The sequence below is a fragment of the Eschrichtius robustus genome, chromosome 6, assembly GCF_028021215.1.
Source record: "Eschrichtius robustus isolate mEscRob2 chromosome 6, mEscRob2.pri, whole genome shotgun sequence".
Classification (NCBI taxonomy): domain Eukaryota; kingdom Metazoa; phylum Chordata; class Mammalia; order Artiodactyla; family Eschrichtiidae; genus Eschrichtius; species Eschrichtius robustus.
The window spans coordinates 14,460,359-14,478,454 of NC_090829.1; the positions used below are offsets into that span (position 1 = coordinate 14,460,359).

At 34.8% G+C, this 18,096-nt stretch overlaps 1 protein-coding gene across 2 annotated transcripts in view; it reads left to right on the forward strand.

Annotated features, from left to right (window-relative positions):
* The window catches only part of DNAJC13 (DnaJ heat shock protein family (Hsp40) member C13), a 122,637-nt gene that overhangs the window by 58,739 nt on the left and 45,802 nt on the right, over positions 1 to 18,096 (forward strand). For both annotated transcript variants that reach the window (XM_068545913.1, XM_068545914.1), the window contains exons 21-29: positions 2,585 to 2,667; positions 4,629 to 4,782; positions 8,006 to 8,109; positions 8,196 to 8,355; positions 9,631 to 9,693; positions 10,803 to 10,904; positions 12,379 to 12,483; positions 14,123 to 14,325; positions 15,415 to 15,499. In XM_068545913.1, the coding sequence (XP_068402014.1) occupies positions 2,585 to 2,667; positions 4,629 to 4,782; positions 8,006 to 8,109; positions 8,196 to 8,355; positions 9,631 to 9,693; positions 10,803 to 10,904; positions 12,379 to 12,483; positions 14,123 to 14,325; positions 15,415 to 15,499 (1,059 nt within the window). The remainder of the gene's footprint in view (positions 1 to 2,584; positions 2,668 to 4,628; positions 4,783 to 8,005; positions 8,110 to 8,195; positions 8,356 to 9,630; positions 9,694 to 10,802; positions 10,905 to 12,378; positions 12,484 to 14,122; positions 14,326 to 15,414; positions 15,500 to 18,096) is intronic.

Consider the following 18,096-nt stretch of genomic DNA (forward strand, 5'->3'; position numbering starts at 1 on the left):
TTTTCTTATTCAAGGAAAGTAATATAAGTAACTTTCTGAAACAAACATGTTTCTTATGAATTTCCAGAATATCTAAACATAAGGCATCAGGTGCAAAAGAACAGAAATATTATTGTCTTGTGTGTCTATCTGAAATTGATACCAAAATTGAGTTCTTTAGAAGTTGAGCATAATGAATTAATGCTAATTTGTATGAGTGACATATGCACTATTAAGAATCATTAAACAGGCTTTCAGAGGTCTAGGATAGTAAAGAGAATACTGAACTTTGAATTGGTTAACGTACATCTGAGCCTGGTTCTGTCACTTACTACCAACCCATATGGCAAGTTACGGGTTTTCAGAATTTCACTTTCCCCTTTCATAAAATCAGAATAACAGTACCTCCGTTCTCTGTCCTTTGGGGTTGCTTTGATGTACAAAGAAGTCAATAATAAAAGCACCTATACTAAAAGACAGTGCATGTCTTGTCATAATAATATTGCTATAGCATTTGAAAATTGAAAGTCTGTAGATATGAAATGAATGATTTTCACAGTTGTTAAAAATTACAAGCTTTTGGCTTCAGGTAGTTAAACCCATTTCTGAAATAACAGTTGTTTCAAGCTGTTGGGTATAATTATACTGAAAATAAGTTTTTGGCATCAGATTTCTATATAACATTTATCCAGCATACACTTGAACACAAAGCTATTTTAGCTAGAAATGTGGATAGCATCTGTTATTTAAAGATAAAAAATTCAGAGGGAAAACAATGTATTTTTAATATCAATAATGTTTTATCAGTCTGTTGGTTTCATTTACATGAGGTGTTATCTAAAGTGCTGAGCAATTATTTCTGCCAGGACACTGTTTTCAACATTAATTTATGAAACAGTGAATAATCTTTGTGACTATTTTATTCGTAGAAATATTAACACCAAAATATCTAATTAATGAACCTGTGTTTTACCTAAGTCTGAAAATTAACCATTGTCTAGATTAACTGTTTAGTCTTAAAATGAACTGCATTTCTTATATAATCAGAATGTTTAGGGAGTCAGTTCCATTTGTAGCTAATGTTCTTTGTTGGATTAATAATAACCTTTGGCTAATGTATAAAATTACTTTTTTCTTATTTATGTTATTTTCAGTTTAGGAATTTGTTTAGCCAGTTAGATCTTTTAACCTAAGTCTCTAAATCAGTCAGCTTAGTTTATGGAGAGCTGGTTGTCCTTTTTCTGTATAGTGTTTACATTTTAATAACTCTAGACTCCCAGCTTTTTGTCCTGAGGGCAGGGGAAATTGAAGAAAGTAGTACTTGATTAGAGGTTTTAAGGAAGGGTTTGTCATTAAAACTAAAAATATGAACTATTTATATACTTTCTTCAAGTCACCTAACATTAGTTTTCATGATAGTGCACAGAATTAAAATTTGTAGGGAATATTTCCTTAATTAATCAATATGATTTACATTTCAAACAGCATTTACTCTTTAAAATTTACTACTTTACCTTTTTTCTTTCTGTGATATCTAGTCTGTTTTCTTGCTTTATTTTATATGATTTGCCACTTCCTTAATGAAGTTACAGACTTTCATGTTTTAATCTATAACTACTTTCTACTTTTTGCTTCTGTCACATTGAGGATTAGAATTTTCATGACTGAAATATCTACACGTTTTACTCAGAGCAAAGATTCTTAACCTCCAGTCCATATATAGACTTACAAGAAATCTTTGAAATCTTCCCCTCCATTTGTAAACCTTATGTATGTGTCTTTCTCTGGAATAGGACCATAGCTTTCTTTGAATTCTCAAATGGGTTTATGACTGCCTAAAATTTGAGTCATAGACCTCAGAGAAGCAGGTGGGCCTTTTTCTGTCTTAAAGATGATTTATACTGGTGACATCCTTGTGGAATTTATATAGTAGAGATAGCATAGCAGATGTAGGCTCACTCTCTTATTTTTATTTCATTTAAAAATTTTTTTTTCCTTTTTTACAATTAAATTCAGGACAGAAACAATATGGTGAGTTTTAAGTCCCTGCTACATGTGTGAAATGCATTAAACTGCCTGCATGTGGAGGTTGTCTTTGATATTCTTTGTCTAGTAAATTAAAGTCTCACTTCACATGTGTCTGAATGTAGATACTTATTTCTTGTCCATTAGCTATTTCAATTTTATACTTGCTCCTCTTGGCTTTGGTAGCAATTTAATAACCTATAATCTTTTGTGTTTATTGGTTTGCCATGATTTTTGTATTAACTGCATGTAAATGTTTAAAATAAGTCACCTGTTTTTGACTGTTACAAATTTTATTAGTCATCACTGTAAACTTTAACAAAATTTGGATTTGAAACAATAACTTTAGGCTACATGGAAAATATTTCAGCTACACTATAGAAATATATGCTGGCAAAGTATTATATTGTGATATAATCTAATATTTTGTATTCATATTTTATAGATTTTGTTTCATTAATTTTGTCTCTGCCAAAATTTGATGAAGGAAATGTTTCTCATCACTTACAAAGTGATGATACTCTGACTGAGCTTATTTGGTAGCTCCAGATTGAGCACTATGAAGTTTTTTCTTTTCCAGAATATAAATCAAAAGCCAGTAGTTCTTCGAAAGAGAAGACAGAGAATAAAAATAGAAGCAAACTGGGATCTCTTCTATTATAGGTAAACTTTAGGCCTCTTTTCCAATTAATTAAATATGGTATTGCCAAATTTAATTTTTGGACAGTTGTTTTTTTGTTTTTTTGTTTTTGCCTGAATCTAGTGCTTTATGCTACAGGTATTTATATGCTCTCAGGGTCAAGAATTATAACTGTTAAGATTGGTATGATTCAATGGAATATTACTCAGCCATAAAAAGAAATGAAATGGAGGTATTTGTAGTGAGGTGGATGGAGTTAGAGTCTGTCATACAGAGTGAAGTAAGTCAGAAAGAGAAAAACAAATACAGTATGCTAACACATATATATGGAATCTAAGGAAAAAAAAAAAAAAAAGGTCATGAAGAACCTGGTGGCAAGACGGGAATAAAGACACAGACCTACTAGAGAATGGACTTGAGGATATGGGGAGGGGGAGGGGTAAGATGTGACAGGATGAGAGAGTGGCATGGACATATATACACTACCAAATGTAAAATAGATAGCTAGTGGGAAGCAGCCACATAGCACAGGGAGATCAGCTCGGTGCTTTGTGACCACCTAGAGGGGTGGGATAGGGAGGGTGGGAGGGAGGGAGACGCAAGAGGGAAGAGATATGGGAACATATGTATATGTATAACTGATTCACTTTGTTATAAAGCAGAAACTAACACACCATTGTAAAGCAATTATACTCCAATAAAGATGTTTAAAAAAAAAAAGATTGGTATGATTAGTTATGCTTTCATAAAATTAAGACCTTTTGTAGAGTGTTGGTAGTCTGACTAGCCAAAGGTACTTTTAGCATTTTATTAAGGCTTAGAGGTGATTACTTTAAAACACTTTATCATGGCTTAGAAATAACTGTATTATAACTTCTTTCAACCTTGTTGGAAATAGAGTCTTTAAAGAGTTGGATGATGAAACCATAAGGAGTCTTGTGGGAAATGGGTATCCAAGTTAGCTGACCTCATATACTTTTCCAGCCCCTGGAACCCCTCCTCCCCATCTACTGCTCCCACCACCTCCCCAGCACCCTCCACCTCAACACCCTCCCCCTACACACAGTTAATACACACATAGAAGGACTTTGGAACATTTTGGGGAGTTTGCAAAAACTTTTTTGAGATAACTCACAATACTCAGTCTGGAAGCTGACCTATTGATTATACCTTGGTTAATAAGGGAAAATATGTGCTTTGGGAACTTCCCACAGTACTTTAAAAGTGTAGTATGTATATAATACAGCCTTAAGAATATGCCTTGGTTTTCTTCCTCTGGAATCCCTCAGTTGTGTTGTCCTCCCTAGAATTCCCTTGGAATTCTGGCATCAGACTTTTTAGGAGGATTGCAGTTTGAAAGTGAATGGGTATAAAGCCCACCCACCCCAATTCAGACTTGAATTCAAATTTATTATGATAGTTAAATAATTTCATGAATAAAAGGAAGGTATTTTGAAAGTATCAATCAGAGCTTGACAGTTTAGCAGTATTTTTTCTTGGGTAGTTTGTAAGGTTCTAATCTAGAATGTTGCTCATCCCATACATTTCATACTCAATTATCCAGAAATTCTTCTTCCCAACCGGTAATTTGATATCTGTTTATAATTCTTTTCTGACTGGAATTTATATTAGCAATAAATATTAAAATTGAAATATCAGTTCCTTGTTTTAAAATCCATACAGATTTGTCTTATAGTTTGGCTTCATTTTTTCCCCCAGCATTTTATAATGAAAACTTTTAAACATACAGAAAAGGTGAAAGAATTTTACAGTGAGCACCTGTATACCTTTGACTAAAATTCTACCATTAACCTTTTACTATACTTACTTTACACAGTAGATTTTATTTTCTTTCTTTACGCTTGCTAAAGTTTATTAATTCCACTGTTTTGTTGCTTATTATAAGTTGTAGTAGGGGAGATTTATAGATTTTTAAAACTGTTTATTGCTTCCCACTATTTTCTGATTACATGTATATATCTAGGTTTGGTCAGGACCATGCCAGGTCAAACTTAATTTGGAATTTCAAAACACGAGAAGAATTGAGAGATAGTCTTGAATCTGAAATGAGAGCATTTAATATTGATAGAGAGCTTGGTAGTGCTAATGTGATCTCCTGGAACCACCATGAATTTGAGGTAAATTTTAATTTTCGTAGTATAGTAGTTGTTTTTTGAAGCATGTATTACTTTTGGAGTTTTTTTTTTTTTAATTTGTAGTTGTTTGACATATATCTTTACCTTTCACTCATAATTTTATGAAGGAAATACTGGAAAACTTCCACTTTGCCTGAGACAAATGAAAAATTAATTTTGTTTAGTACCTCAGCTTTGTATGTGAAAATCATGTAGGAGTCAATAAATTTGATCCTATGCATTCTAGATCTGTTCCTTGCTTTTTTTCCCCTTTAAATTCTTTATTGAAACATAGCCTGTTCTTATTTCTCGTAGCTTGTTTAATAGACTTTTCGTGGTAATTTGATTCTGAATGTGGCCATTTTTTTGCTGCTTAATTAAAATACTGATGTGAAGCATGACAAAGTAAGAACAAGAAACATGTTGGTGATAGATAATCTTGTGTGTGTGTGTAAATTTTTATTATAGGTGTAAATTTGGGCATGTTTGTGACCCTGCCGGCTTTGCTGTTTAACCCAACTGCATTTCTTAAACATGTTAATGATTTGTTTTTGCTCATTCCCACCTCTTTGTGAAAACTTTCTTTACTTTGGTTTTGGGAGTCTGTATTCTCTGGGATTTTCTCCTTCACTGTCTATTCCTCCCCCTTTGCTCATTTTTCCTTATTGCCCCAACTGCTAAATGCTGGTTGGCCCCGAAGGACCAGTTCTTGGGCTTCTTTTCATTTATATTTATTGCCTCAGTGATCTGCTTAAATGTTTTTTATTTGCTGATGGCTTCAAGATTTTTATCTCCTGCTTAGACTTTCTTTCCTAGACTTCATACTTTTATCCTATAAATTGGATATCTAATAAGCTTCTAGAACTTAGCTGTAAAACTGTGCTCTGGTTCTTCCCTCAAACCTACTTCACCTACAGTCTTTCTGATCTTAGATAATGGCTATTCCTTATTTTCTAGTCAAAACCTTTGACATCATCTTTTTTTCTTATGCCACAAATTCAGTTTGTCAGCAAGTCCTATTCAGTGCACCTTCAAAATGTACCCAGAACCCAGCCCTCTTCTCTCTATGGGATTGTAGCAGTTTCCCTGCTTCCACCATTGCCTTTCTGTAATCTGTTATCAACATAGTAGCAGTGTGATCTTGTTATAATGTAAGTAGATCTTGTCACTTCTCTGCTCCAAGCCCTCTCTGGTGCTCTTATTGCTTCCCAACTCACTTAGTAAAAAGCCTGGGTCTTTAAAATAACTTACAAGACAAGATCTGTACCCCCTAAATCCAACCATTGTTTCTTTGATCTCATCTCCTAATATTCGCACCATTGCCTGTGGCCACACTGGCTTCCCTGAAAACACCAAATTCATGTTCTTGATTCAAGGTCTTTCTACTTGATGTTCCCTCTGCCTAAAATACTCTTTTCTACAGAGAGCCTCATTTCCTTCAGGTCTTTTCCTGAAGGTTGTCATCTGAGTGGGCCTTCCCTGGCCACCCTGTTTAAAAATATAGCCCTCTACACACACACACACACACCTGGCCACCCTGTTTAAAAATACAGCCCTTTTCTTACACACACACACACACACACACACACCTGGCCACCCTGTATAGCCCTCTTCACACACACACACACCTGGCCACCTTGTTTAAAAATACAGCCCTCTTCATACACACACACACACACACACACCTGGCCACCCTGTTTAAAAATATAGCCCTCTTCACACACGCACACGGCCACCCTGTTTAAAAATACAGCCCTCTTCATACACACACACACACACACACCTGGCCACCCTGTTTAAAATATAGCCCTCTTCACACACACACACACACACACACACACACACACACACACCTGGCCACCCTGTTTAAAAATATAGCCCTCTACACACACACACACACACCTGGCCACCCTGTTTAAAAATACAGCCCTTTTCTTACACACACACACACACACACACACACCTGGCCACCCTGTATAGCCCTCTTCACACACACACACACACACACACCTGGCCACCTTGTTTAAAAATACAGCCCTCTTCATACACACACACACACACACCTGGCCACCCTGTTTAAAATATAGCCCTCTTCACACACACACACACACACACACACACACACCTGGCCACCCTGTTTAAAAATACAGCCCTCTTCATACACACACGCACACACACACACACACACCTGGCCACCCTGTTTAAAAATACAGCCCTCTTCATACACACACACACACACACACACACACACACACACCTGGCCACCCTGTTTAAAAATATAGCCCTCTTCATACACACACACTTACACTCTCTCTCTTTCTCTCTCTCTCTCTTCCCCCCCTCCCCGCTTTATTTTACTCCATAGCACTTACTGTCACCCAACTATCATATATATTTTACTTTTTTATCTGCTACTTCTGTAAGGACAGAACTTCTTATGTTTGCTTAATGCTATATCCCTGATGACTAGAACAGTGCATGGCACATACCTTATATTCTTAATAAATGGAGTTGAACAAGTTAAAACTCAGAACTTACAGGAAAAAACTGAAATGGATATACATATATATTTGATTTTGTATAGTTTATATTTTTAGAAAACAGCTGTATTAGGCTTTGGAAAAAGAGTTTTGATAATCTAGTCAAGAAATTCCTTTTTACAGCTGCTTGCAAATCTTTGCTTGAGACAAACCCCAGTTCCCAATCAGGGGCTACTCCTCACATATCACTTCCAGTGTGTAACCTGGAGTAATTGTACATAGAGAGAATGAATACTGTATAAAAATGTACCATAAAATGTAGTTGATGTGTTGGGAGATCAGGGAAGACCTGAAGTGCCTTGTGTGAGTTTGGCAAACTGTGTGTAGTGTGGGATCATTTACTTCTTGCTTGATTGTAGCCAGCCGAGAAGGGGAGGAAGTGCATTATCCTTTAATGGTGTTTTTAGTGTTTTCTTCCCTTAAGTCTTCATGGACACCATATAGTCTTGTGACAGTATTTATCAGCAAATTTTACATTCATAAAATTAGTGTGTAATTCTGACTCTCGACATTTAACTAATGAATTACCAGATATTTTAAGAAATGACAAATTTTTTTGTTAAAGGCTGTCTCATCAAGAAAAGAAAAAAACTCTGAACAGAAAGAATTTAAGAAGTGATTATGTGAAAATTGCCAAAAACAAGTATTGTAAACTAAAATAATGTAATTTGCTTTTATTAATAAAGGTTAAATATGAGTGCTTGGCAGAGGAAATCAAAATAGGAGATTATTACCTGAGATTACTATTGGAGGAAGATGAGAATGAAGACAGTGGATCAATTAAGAGATCGTAAGCTACTCTTCTATATCTTGTTATGTTTGTTTTTACTGTTAGTTTCATGGCTAATTCTATTGTGAACTTTTTTTTTAATCTAGATATGAATTTTTCAATGAGCTTTATCATCGTTTCCTGCTCACCCCAAAAGTAAACATGAAGTGTTTATGTTTACAAGCCCTTGCTATTGTTTATGGCAGATGTCATGAAGAAATAGGACCTTTTACAGATACAAGATATATCATTGGAATGTTAGAGAGGGTAAGGATATCATTAAAAAGTAACTGCTATTTGATAGTGTCATTGGAGTATATGTTAAATTTTCAAAGCTAAATTTTAAGTTCTATTTGATCACGTTGCTGCCATAACTTTCTACATGAGTTTTTCTGTAATTTACATTATACTTCTTTAAATAAAAGTTAGATGAACAGGAAAATGACTGATGGGTTAGCGTTTGTCCATCTTGGTTTATTTTTTTCAGTTGCTGCTTTTGAACATCTTTAGCGACCTATTTGCCAATCTTTAATTTAAGTATGGATGAGCTGGACAGGTGTGTAAAAGAAATAGTGACTTTTAGAGTTGAATATTCTTTTGGAATGGACATTTTGGAAAAATCTTAAATGATGTTAGCACACTAAACTTCAAAGTGTGAAAATAAAACTTTTTAGAACTACAGTGATAAAGAAAGGGAACCTTGAGTTAGCACAGTTTTGGCGGGGGGGGGGTTGGGTTTTTTTTAATTTAATAAAGTTTGTCATTTAACATTTCAGCAAGGTGAGAGAAGAACAAACTGATCAATTCATCCATTATGCAGCTCAAATTTGAGTGTTACTTACCTGTATACACTTTATTCTTTCATTTGTGTTTACATTCCTCTTACATTTAACAATTTAAATTTCAGTGAACTGACAGAATCATCTCACCAATTTTTAAAATGGTCATCAGTGCTTGCTGTAATTGCCTTAACTGTCAGTCATGCTTTGTGGATTAGAAAACTGGTTCTGAATAAGTTTACAAAACACACCCAGGAAATAACCAGATGAAAACCCTTATTTTTTGCTGTTACACCAGATTTCACTATTGAATTCTAATTCACTCTTACTCCAGTGAACTGAGTACTTGTGGCATAGCATTTGTATTTTTAGGCAGTTAACATTTTTTCCTTCTTGTGTTCATGATGATGTGGTTTATGTGAAACATCACTTATCAATTCTTTAGAATTTTTACTTAACTTGGGAGTATCATTTGGGCCAATTCTTTCATTTACTTCAATTTTTATGTACATTCTTAAAGCTATGTATTAATCTGTTTGTGACTTAAAATATCTGCCTTTCTAGGGAAATTAGATAAGGTTTATAAAATTGCAGAGAATGTAAAACATTGAGGAATTGCAATAATTGACAGTTTTCTCTGATTTTCTTTGTTTACAAGATGACTTTATTTCTTTTTGGCTGTTGGTTGATTGTGTCCAGTGATGGTAATGTCTTAATTTCTGTTTCTACTTACTTCTGACTAAATTCTAATTTATTTCAATAGTGCACAGATAAACTTGAACGAGATAGGTTGATCCTCTTCCTTAACAAGTTGATCCTTAATAAGGTACAGTATTTTGCATAAATATACTATTATTTCCAAGTTAAGTCACATGTATGTAACAAAGATAAATGATTACAGTTTGACTTAATTATCAAGACATGGTTCTTGTCTTATCTTCTCCTTTTGCTCTCAACTCTTGAAGGGAAGAGTTTTTGGCAAATATTCATTTTTGAAACCAACACTAACTTGCTTAATTTTATTCTCACTTTTAGTAAATAATGCAGATGTTTTTAAATGAAATAAAATGAGTAAGTCCTAGGAAAATTTAATTTAAATTATAATCTCTTCCAAACTTCTAAGAAATTACCAGTTTTTATCTTGCTTACAAAAACAAACTGGAACTTTAAAAAGTTTTTTAATGTACTGGATTCTATTTCTGAGTACAGAATATTTATTAACAAAAAGACATTGGAAAAATGCAGGATAATTGTAGAACCAGAGAGTTTATCCTGGGTGTTATTCCCGCCAGGCTTTAATTTGTTTATTTTTATTTTATTTTGTTTTGCTCAGAATATATTTAAGTAAAAATTCTTTTTATTCTTTTTTAATTAATTAATTTTCGGTTGCATTGGGTCTTCATTGCTGTGCATGGGCTTTCTCTAGTTGTGGCGAGCGGGGGCTACTCTTCGTTGCAGTGCGCGGGCTTCTCGTTGTGGTGGCTTCTCTTGTTGCGGAGCATGGGCTCTAGGCGTGCAGGCTTCAGTAGTTGTGGCACGTGGGGTCAGTAGCTGCGGCTCACGGGCTCTAGAGCGCAGGCTCAGTAGTTGTGGCGCATGGGCTTAGTTGCTCTGCAGCATGTGGGATCTTCCCAGAGCAGGGCTTGAACCCACATCCCCTGCATTGGCAGGCAGATTCTTAACCACTGCACCACCAGGGAAGCCCAAGTAAAAATTATTTATATGATCTCTCTGTAATATATTTTTGCCTTTTTAATTTTTATCTAAATTTATGCTTCCTTGAACACAAAATCCTGGAAATACTGAGTAATACCAGTTATGTGCCAGTTTTTCCAAAGAGATTCCAAATATTCTCTTCTTGGAGAGCCTTTTTAGGTAGTAATATCTATTGGAGAGAAAGATTTTAAATTATGTAAACATGTTTCTGTCTTCCAGAAAAATGTTAAGGACCTCATGGATTCAAATGGAATTAGAATCCTTGTGGACTTGCTTACCCTTGCACATCTCCACGTAAGCCGAGCTACAGTACCACTGCAAGTATGTATGCTTATGTAGATTTTATAAGTTTAACATTCTTTGAGTACAAATTTAGGATCAAAAGAATCATACAAATCTGAAAATATGTCAGGATGTCTGGCCATGAATCTACTTCTCTAATAATTATTATAGTACTAATGCCTGGGAGATTAAGTCACACACACAAAAAGTGAAATAACCAAAGTGGACAATGATGATCCAGTTTTATTTTTCTGATGTCTCTTTTGTCTTTTAAAGTAACTGCATCTCTAATGTGGCTTATTTTGAGGCAATGTATCCTTTAGGATTTAAACTGAATCCATCAGTTATGTAACTAGAACATTCAGCATTGACATCCACTGAGAGTATACTTTGCCTTGAGGAATCTGGGGGCCTTATTGAAACCAGCCAGTAAGAGGACAGAGCTGCAGGTCTCTACCTAAAGGCCTCTTCTGATACCTAACTTATAGAAGGGATCTATACTTGGCTCATTGGTGATATTTTTGGTGTTAATGTTAAATTTTTGTTTAATCTCCTTGTTTGAGGAGATGTGTCATATTTTGGCAGAATTGTGTACAAAAGTGCTATTTGAATATTAGGACATGGTGTTTTCTATTATCAGGTACAAATAATAGTAATCATAATGCTTGTATCATATTATAGTGTACCAGGTACTGTTCTGGTACACATAATATATTAACTCTTTAAACCCCACAACAGCCCTCCCATTTTACAGATGAAGAAAGTGAGGAACAGAGAGACTAAGTATGTTGTCCAGGGTCACCTAATAAAGGACAGAGCCAGAGTTAGAACTCGGAAGGCTATGCTCTTAACCACTTTCCTATACCTCTCTATATGAATCTAACTGAAAGCTGATGGTAATGAGGGTATTTAAAATCATGTTTTAATAAAATATACTAAGTACATAAAAATTCTATCCTAGATTCTTATAAACATTGATATATGAAATTAGAAGAATTATCTGTCATGAGGGTAGTAAATTGAAAGTAAGTGTTTAAAACCACTAAAAACTTTCCTGTTAGCATTTTAACTCTTTGATCTCAGGTATTTATTGAAACTTTTAGTTGGAGTGAGTATTTTTCTTTCAAAAGAACTTTAGTATTTTTGAGCATTGTGGTTTTGGTTAATGGTATATGTTTGATTATATAGCTATTTGCAGTATTCCTTGCTACTAAAATTTTAGTGTCCTGAGAATTTATTAATGACCATCTGGAATACAGATGTCTTTGAGTTTAGCTTAGATTGCCAAGTGAATTTAGGAAACTGTTTACCTCAAATGCATAATAAGGAAGTAGCATTTTTGGACTGTTAGGTTAGGCATCTAATCCTTAACTCTTAAAATCGGGTCACTTAAAATTTTAGATGGATTTCTAAAGAAATATAAACTCAAGAAATTACTACTGTGTAACTTTTTATGACATCTGCCCCCTTAGATTTCTGCCTTGAAAAATAACTAAATCTTTTTAAAACTTAGAGCAATGTAATCGAAGCTGCTCCAGATACGAAAAGAGAGAGTGAAAAGGAATGGTACTTTGGCAATGCAGACAAAGAAAGGAGTGGCCCATATGGATTTCATGAGGTATGTGTTTTGGAGAAACTTTTCATGGAAGTCTTAGCCACTTTTTATGTCCTCCTGATAGCACATATAGAGACGTGGAATATTTTACATCTATGATTTGATTTACTGTCATCAGCTCCAAGGACTCTGCCATTCTGTTTCCACATAAAGGACTAGATGACTTGTATTTCTAGACACACACACACACACACACAAAATCATGTCTTCAAATCTTACTGTTTAAAAGCTGTTGTTATGACATTGCTAATTATTAGAGAAATACAAATCAAAACTGCAATGAGATACCACCTCATACCAGTCAGAATGGCCATCGTTAAAAAGTCTACAAATAACATGTGCTAGAGAGGGTGTGGAGAAAAGGGAACACTCCTGCACTGTTGGTGGGAATGTAAGCTGGTACAGCCACTGTGGAAAACAGTGTGGAGGTTCCTCAAAAAACTAAAAACAGAGTTGCCATATGATCCAGCAATCCCACTCCTGGGTATATATCTAGACAAAACTATAATTCAGTTAGATACGTGCACCCCTATGTTTATAGCAGCACTATTCACAATAGCCAAGACATGGAAACAACCTAAATGTCCACCAACAGATGAATGGATAAAGAAGATGTGGTACATATATACAATGGAATATTACTCAGCCATAAAAAAACAAAATAATGCCATTTGCAGCAACGTGGATGCAACTAGAGATTATCATACTAAGTGAAGTAAGTCAGAAAGAGAAAGATACCGTATACGTGGACTCTAAAATATGATATAAATGAACTTATCTATGAAACAGAAACAGATTCACAGGCATAGAGAACAGACTTGTAGTTGCCAAGGGGGAGGGGGAGTGGGGGGAGGGATGGAGTGGGAGTTTGGGGTTATCAGATGCAAACTAGTATATGTAGACTGTATAAACAAGGTCCTACTATATAGCACAGGGAACTATATTCAGTGTTCTGGGATAAACCGTAATGGAAAAGAATATAAAAAGAATGTATATATGTATGACTGAATCACTTTGCTGTATAGCAGAAATTAATGCATTATAAACAACTATACTTCAATTAAAAAATAATTGATTTAAAAAATTAAAAATAAAATAAAAGTTATAGAAGTAGAGCTCAGGTTTTTAATGACTTTGGTATAATAATTATGTTAACCTATAATACTTCTTTATGGTATGAACAGGTAAGTTTTAATGTACAGTCTTAAATTCATTGAAAATTGCCTATACAGTCCAAGGGCAATTTCCATCTTAATTAACATCTGGTGATGTTTGGTCCTGCCAACTTGGCTTCCAATTCTTGGCTTCCCAGGCTCAGTCCGAATTTAGTCAAAGATAGTTTTATAGAAGACCAGCCTTCCGCTTATATGTAATTTGGTTACTTTATACTCTGCCTATGGTGTTTATTCTTTCCAGTGTTCCTTATGCTCTGCAGTTTGACCAACTAAATGGTTATTTTCTAATATTAGCAGCCAAATTTGAGTTTCTGAAGGCCTGTCAACAGAAGTCTGTTGTTTTCTAATAGTGAATTTGCATGTGTGTTTCATAGTTCAGTTTGTATTTTCTGTAAAATAGAAAACATTAGCAAACCTTTTCATTTTGTTTGGTCTGCTTGTAATAATGATGCCTTCCATTCATTTAGATGCAAGAATTGTGGACCAAAGGAATGTTAAATGCAAAAACCAGATGCTGGGCTCAAGGCATGGATGGATGGCGACCACTTCAGGCAATACCCCAGCTTAAGTGGTGTCTGTTAGCCAGTGGACAGGCTGTACTAAATGAAACTGACCTTGCTACCCTTATATTGAACATGTTGATCACAATGTGTGGATATTTTCCAAGCAGGTAAAATGTAATTGAACATTTCCGTAGTTAACAAGGACTCTAAAACATCTTGTTCTCCCCATTTGTATGGGTGCTTGCTAAGGCATGGGATTGTTCTAGTGACTTAGAGCAAAGGTTTTCTATTTGTGGCTTTGGGGGAATGCTGCTTTGGATTTTGGAGCTTTTTGAAACAAGATATAAAGAAATAATTTGCAAATTTTATTGATAAAGTAAGCTAAAAAGCAACTTTCTCTGGGAAACTTCAAATAATGTTACAAAGCTGAGGCTTACTAGCAGCTCCCTAGCAACAGTAACAATTGTCATATTCATTGAATCAGGTATGAAAGTTTTGAAATGAACAGTCTGTAGTTCATAGACCTGTGGTGAGTGCCTAGTGCCTGCTCCTGATCTGTCAGGTTAGCCTCTCCTGGTTTAAGAACATGAGTCTAGGCCCACATCTTGCCCCGCTTGACTAGTGAAGGTGAGACTTTGTTATCCAATGATAGTCATAATTATAACCCTTGCATGGAACTTTTCAGTCTTTCAAACTTTTCAGTCAAAATTTGCATATATATCATCTTGTTTTATTACTATAGTAAAGATACTTTGTGATGGAATTTAATGAGTAATTGTTAATTTTGTAGCATTCGAGGCTTTTATAGTTCCAGTTCTCTTTAAAATTCATATCAGGCTTAAAAACATACAATTAGTATTTAGAAGTAATGTAGCACTAAAATTGAGGCTACATTTGGAAAATACTGAGAGTAGTTAAATTAAGGTTTACATTTATTGAAAAAGCTTGATATGCCCTTTGGAAATCCACTGACAGTGTGTTGGAAAACACCAAGTTTAAATAATAAATAAGAGTCTCTGGCTGTTCTAGGGTACTGTTTTTCAAGGAAATCTTATGGAAGGAAATGAAGTCATATTAAGCAGACAAATAGATTTAAACCAAAATACCTAATCATGTTCCCAGCTGTATGAGAGCTTAGTCTTCATTAACAAAAATGTAAGGTAACATGCTTCATGCCTAGTAGAATGTCATATGCTCTGAACATACAAATTTTAATAAATATATTAAATGTTGACCATAAAAAAATGTTTTTCTAGGGATCAAGATAATGCCATCATTCGACCTTTACCTAGAGTGAAAAGGCTGCTGTCAGACAATGCTTGCCTTCCACACATTATTCAGGTAAGTTACTTTTATGTTATAAACTAGGAACAATATTTTAAGAATCATTTTCCCTTATTTAACTTTATTGTGAGCCCCAGTCTTTGTCTTATTGTAGTCTGTTCCATTTTCAAAAAGCCTGAATTATACTTACCTCACTTACTCCTAACTGAGTTGATATTCTGAATATACTGTGGAAGGTTGTGTATCCAAGAGCCTAGATATGGGAGGCTTCCAGGCTCCAGAATTATTCTCAAAAGGTTTTATTTATTATCTGTTCTTAAAAATTACAACATTGTAATAATTGAAAGGTGACATACTCAAGTTTGTGGTGCATGTTGATGTTGTTAGGGGTACTGGGAAGCACACCAGCATCCCACAGATGTGGACATGGTGGGTTATATCATAAGAAATAGTTACAGCAGTCTTGTCAGCTTGCCTCAGAGTATTTGAGTCTTCTCAGTTATATGTTTTCATGGATAACAACTAATCCAAAGCATTGAGTTGAAATTATGTAGGATATACTAAGTATCTTTTCTTTCTTTCTTATTGTTATTCTGCTCTTTGGGAATTAAGCTACTTAAACTCCAGATGAGCCCTAAGTCAGGTTGCAGAGATGTCAGGTCACTGTTTCTCTCCTGTCTATAGATTATTCTGTCAAATCTAATTTTTTTATATTAACCACACATGGTGGGGCTTTAAAATATGTCAGTAACTTGTGCCATTTGTATCTCTCAGTTGTACATTGGTGTGAAAAGGGAGAGGAGAGTTACTCAGTATATTTTTACATTCACCAATAGTGAAAGTCACTGGTAATGAAAAAGGCTTCTGAATATGACAGTGCCTTATCAACTTTTAAAAGAATTTTCCCCAACTTCTGTTACTTAAGCATACCTGCATTTCAACATTTGTGTGCTTTCCTGTTGTGGGCATTTCTTTTCAGAGGCTTAAATGAAAGCCACTACCACCCTGGCCTATGTGTGTCTGCAGCTGCATATGTGAGGTGGTAAAAGGAGAGGGATTTGTTTTCTATCCCGGCCTCTCTCCTGTAGAGAAAGGACCATGCCTAGAAAATCTATCTCTCCAAACATTTTCCCAAGACTTATGAAACTGAAAGGAAAGAAGTAAATGCAAGCAAGGTTGAATTTCAGGCCAAGGAGGATTGACTGAAAAACAGATTTTAAGAGATGTGGTCAGTGTAACATGAAACTTTGAGGGGAAGATCTATTTTAATTAACAAAAATTTTTAATAGTAACTGAACAAGTAGGATGATTGAAGAAATTTATTGATAAACCTACCTGCTTTTAACAGTATATGCCTCCCAAATTTTTTTGTACTGAGTTCAAAAAAACATTTCTTAGAAGCTGTTTTTGTTTTCACTTAATTTTCTATATTCTGGGAGGCCTTATTCTTGCTAAGCACAGTTAGGCAGTTGTAGCGGTTTTTAGGAACATTATCTATCTACATTGCTTGGTACAGATTTCTGTACATCATTTGACTGTAAGAGCAATCACCAGTTTTACCATCTGATACAGCTCCAGAATTTTTGGAGTCGTCTAAGATACAGTGAATGAATGTCCTAGGTTTTCTGATATAGTCACAATTTCAGCTGTTCTAGGCTGTGAATTCCCGTATTTTTGTTAGAGTGATGTCAAGTCTTAAACACAAACACCATTAACGCTAGGGAAAATCCTGTGGTATCATATCTCAGTTTTTCTTTTGTAAAGTTTATCATAGTAGTGTTTTACTATGTATAATCTAAATACCTTGTTGAATAGGTAAGACACCAAAAACAGAGAAATTTAAATTACTTACTTAAAGACATATGGCTATTCAGTCTCATACACTGAATCTAGAACTTTGACCCCTAATCTGAGCTAGTACTTATTCTTGTTATTGTAATTTTTTCCTGGTAGCATTTGACTCCAAATTGGGAATTCTTCAGAAGTAAGTGTTTATAGGAAATTGAAATGCCACTTTTATTAAAGAAATTTAATAAGTTTTATCTTATCAGGTGTTTAGTCATAGCAATACTGTATGCTTTTTTTTATTAGCCCAGATTCATTCCAGTGATCCCAGATAGTTCCTTCAGTATTGCTAGCTCAGATTTCTGTAAACCACATCTCTTGGTACTTTCTGGTAGTGGCACTACTGGTATTTGGTTACCCTCTTGCCTTGTACCTGCACTTGTAGATCTATTTTTTAGTGCTGTTTCACTGAAAGCTGTTCTCTGCTCAGTTCTTTGAGTTCTCAGATAGTCTTCAGAGGATGCTTCATTTCAAATCAACTGACCTGAAACTAACCCAAAGGGTAGCTACTTTTTTTTTTCTTCTTTTGTCATTAACAGAGAAGTCCATTCAGGAAGATTCCTACACAGGAAATAATTTTATCTATAATCATGACAAAGCAGCTTCAGGCATGTTTGCACTTTTTATGAATAAGTTTTGATCAATTCTTTATTAATATTTTACTATCTCTGCATTAAATGCTATAAAATATTTTCAAATCTGTTTAGAACCTGGTAGACAAGCATACTGAGTCTGATTTTTATTTTGTTACACTACTTATGAGAAACTGTAACCCCAGCACATGAAATGCATAAACCTAAGATGAATGG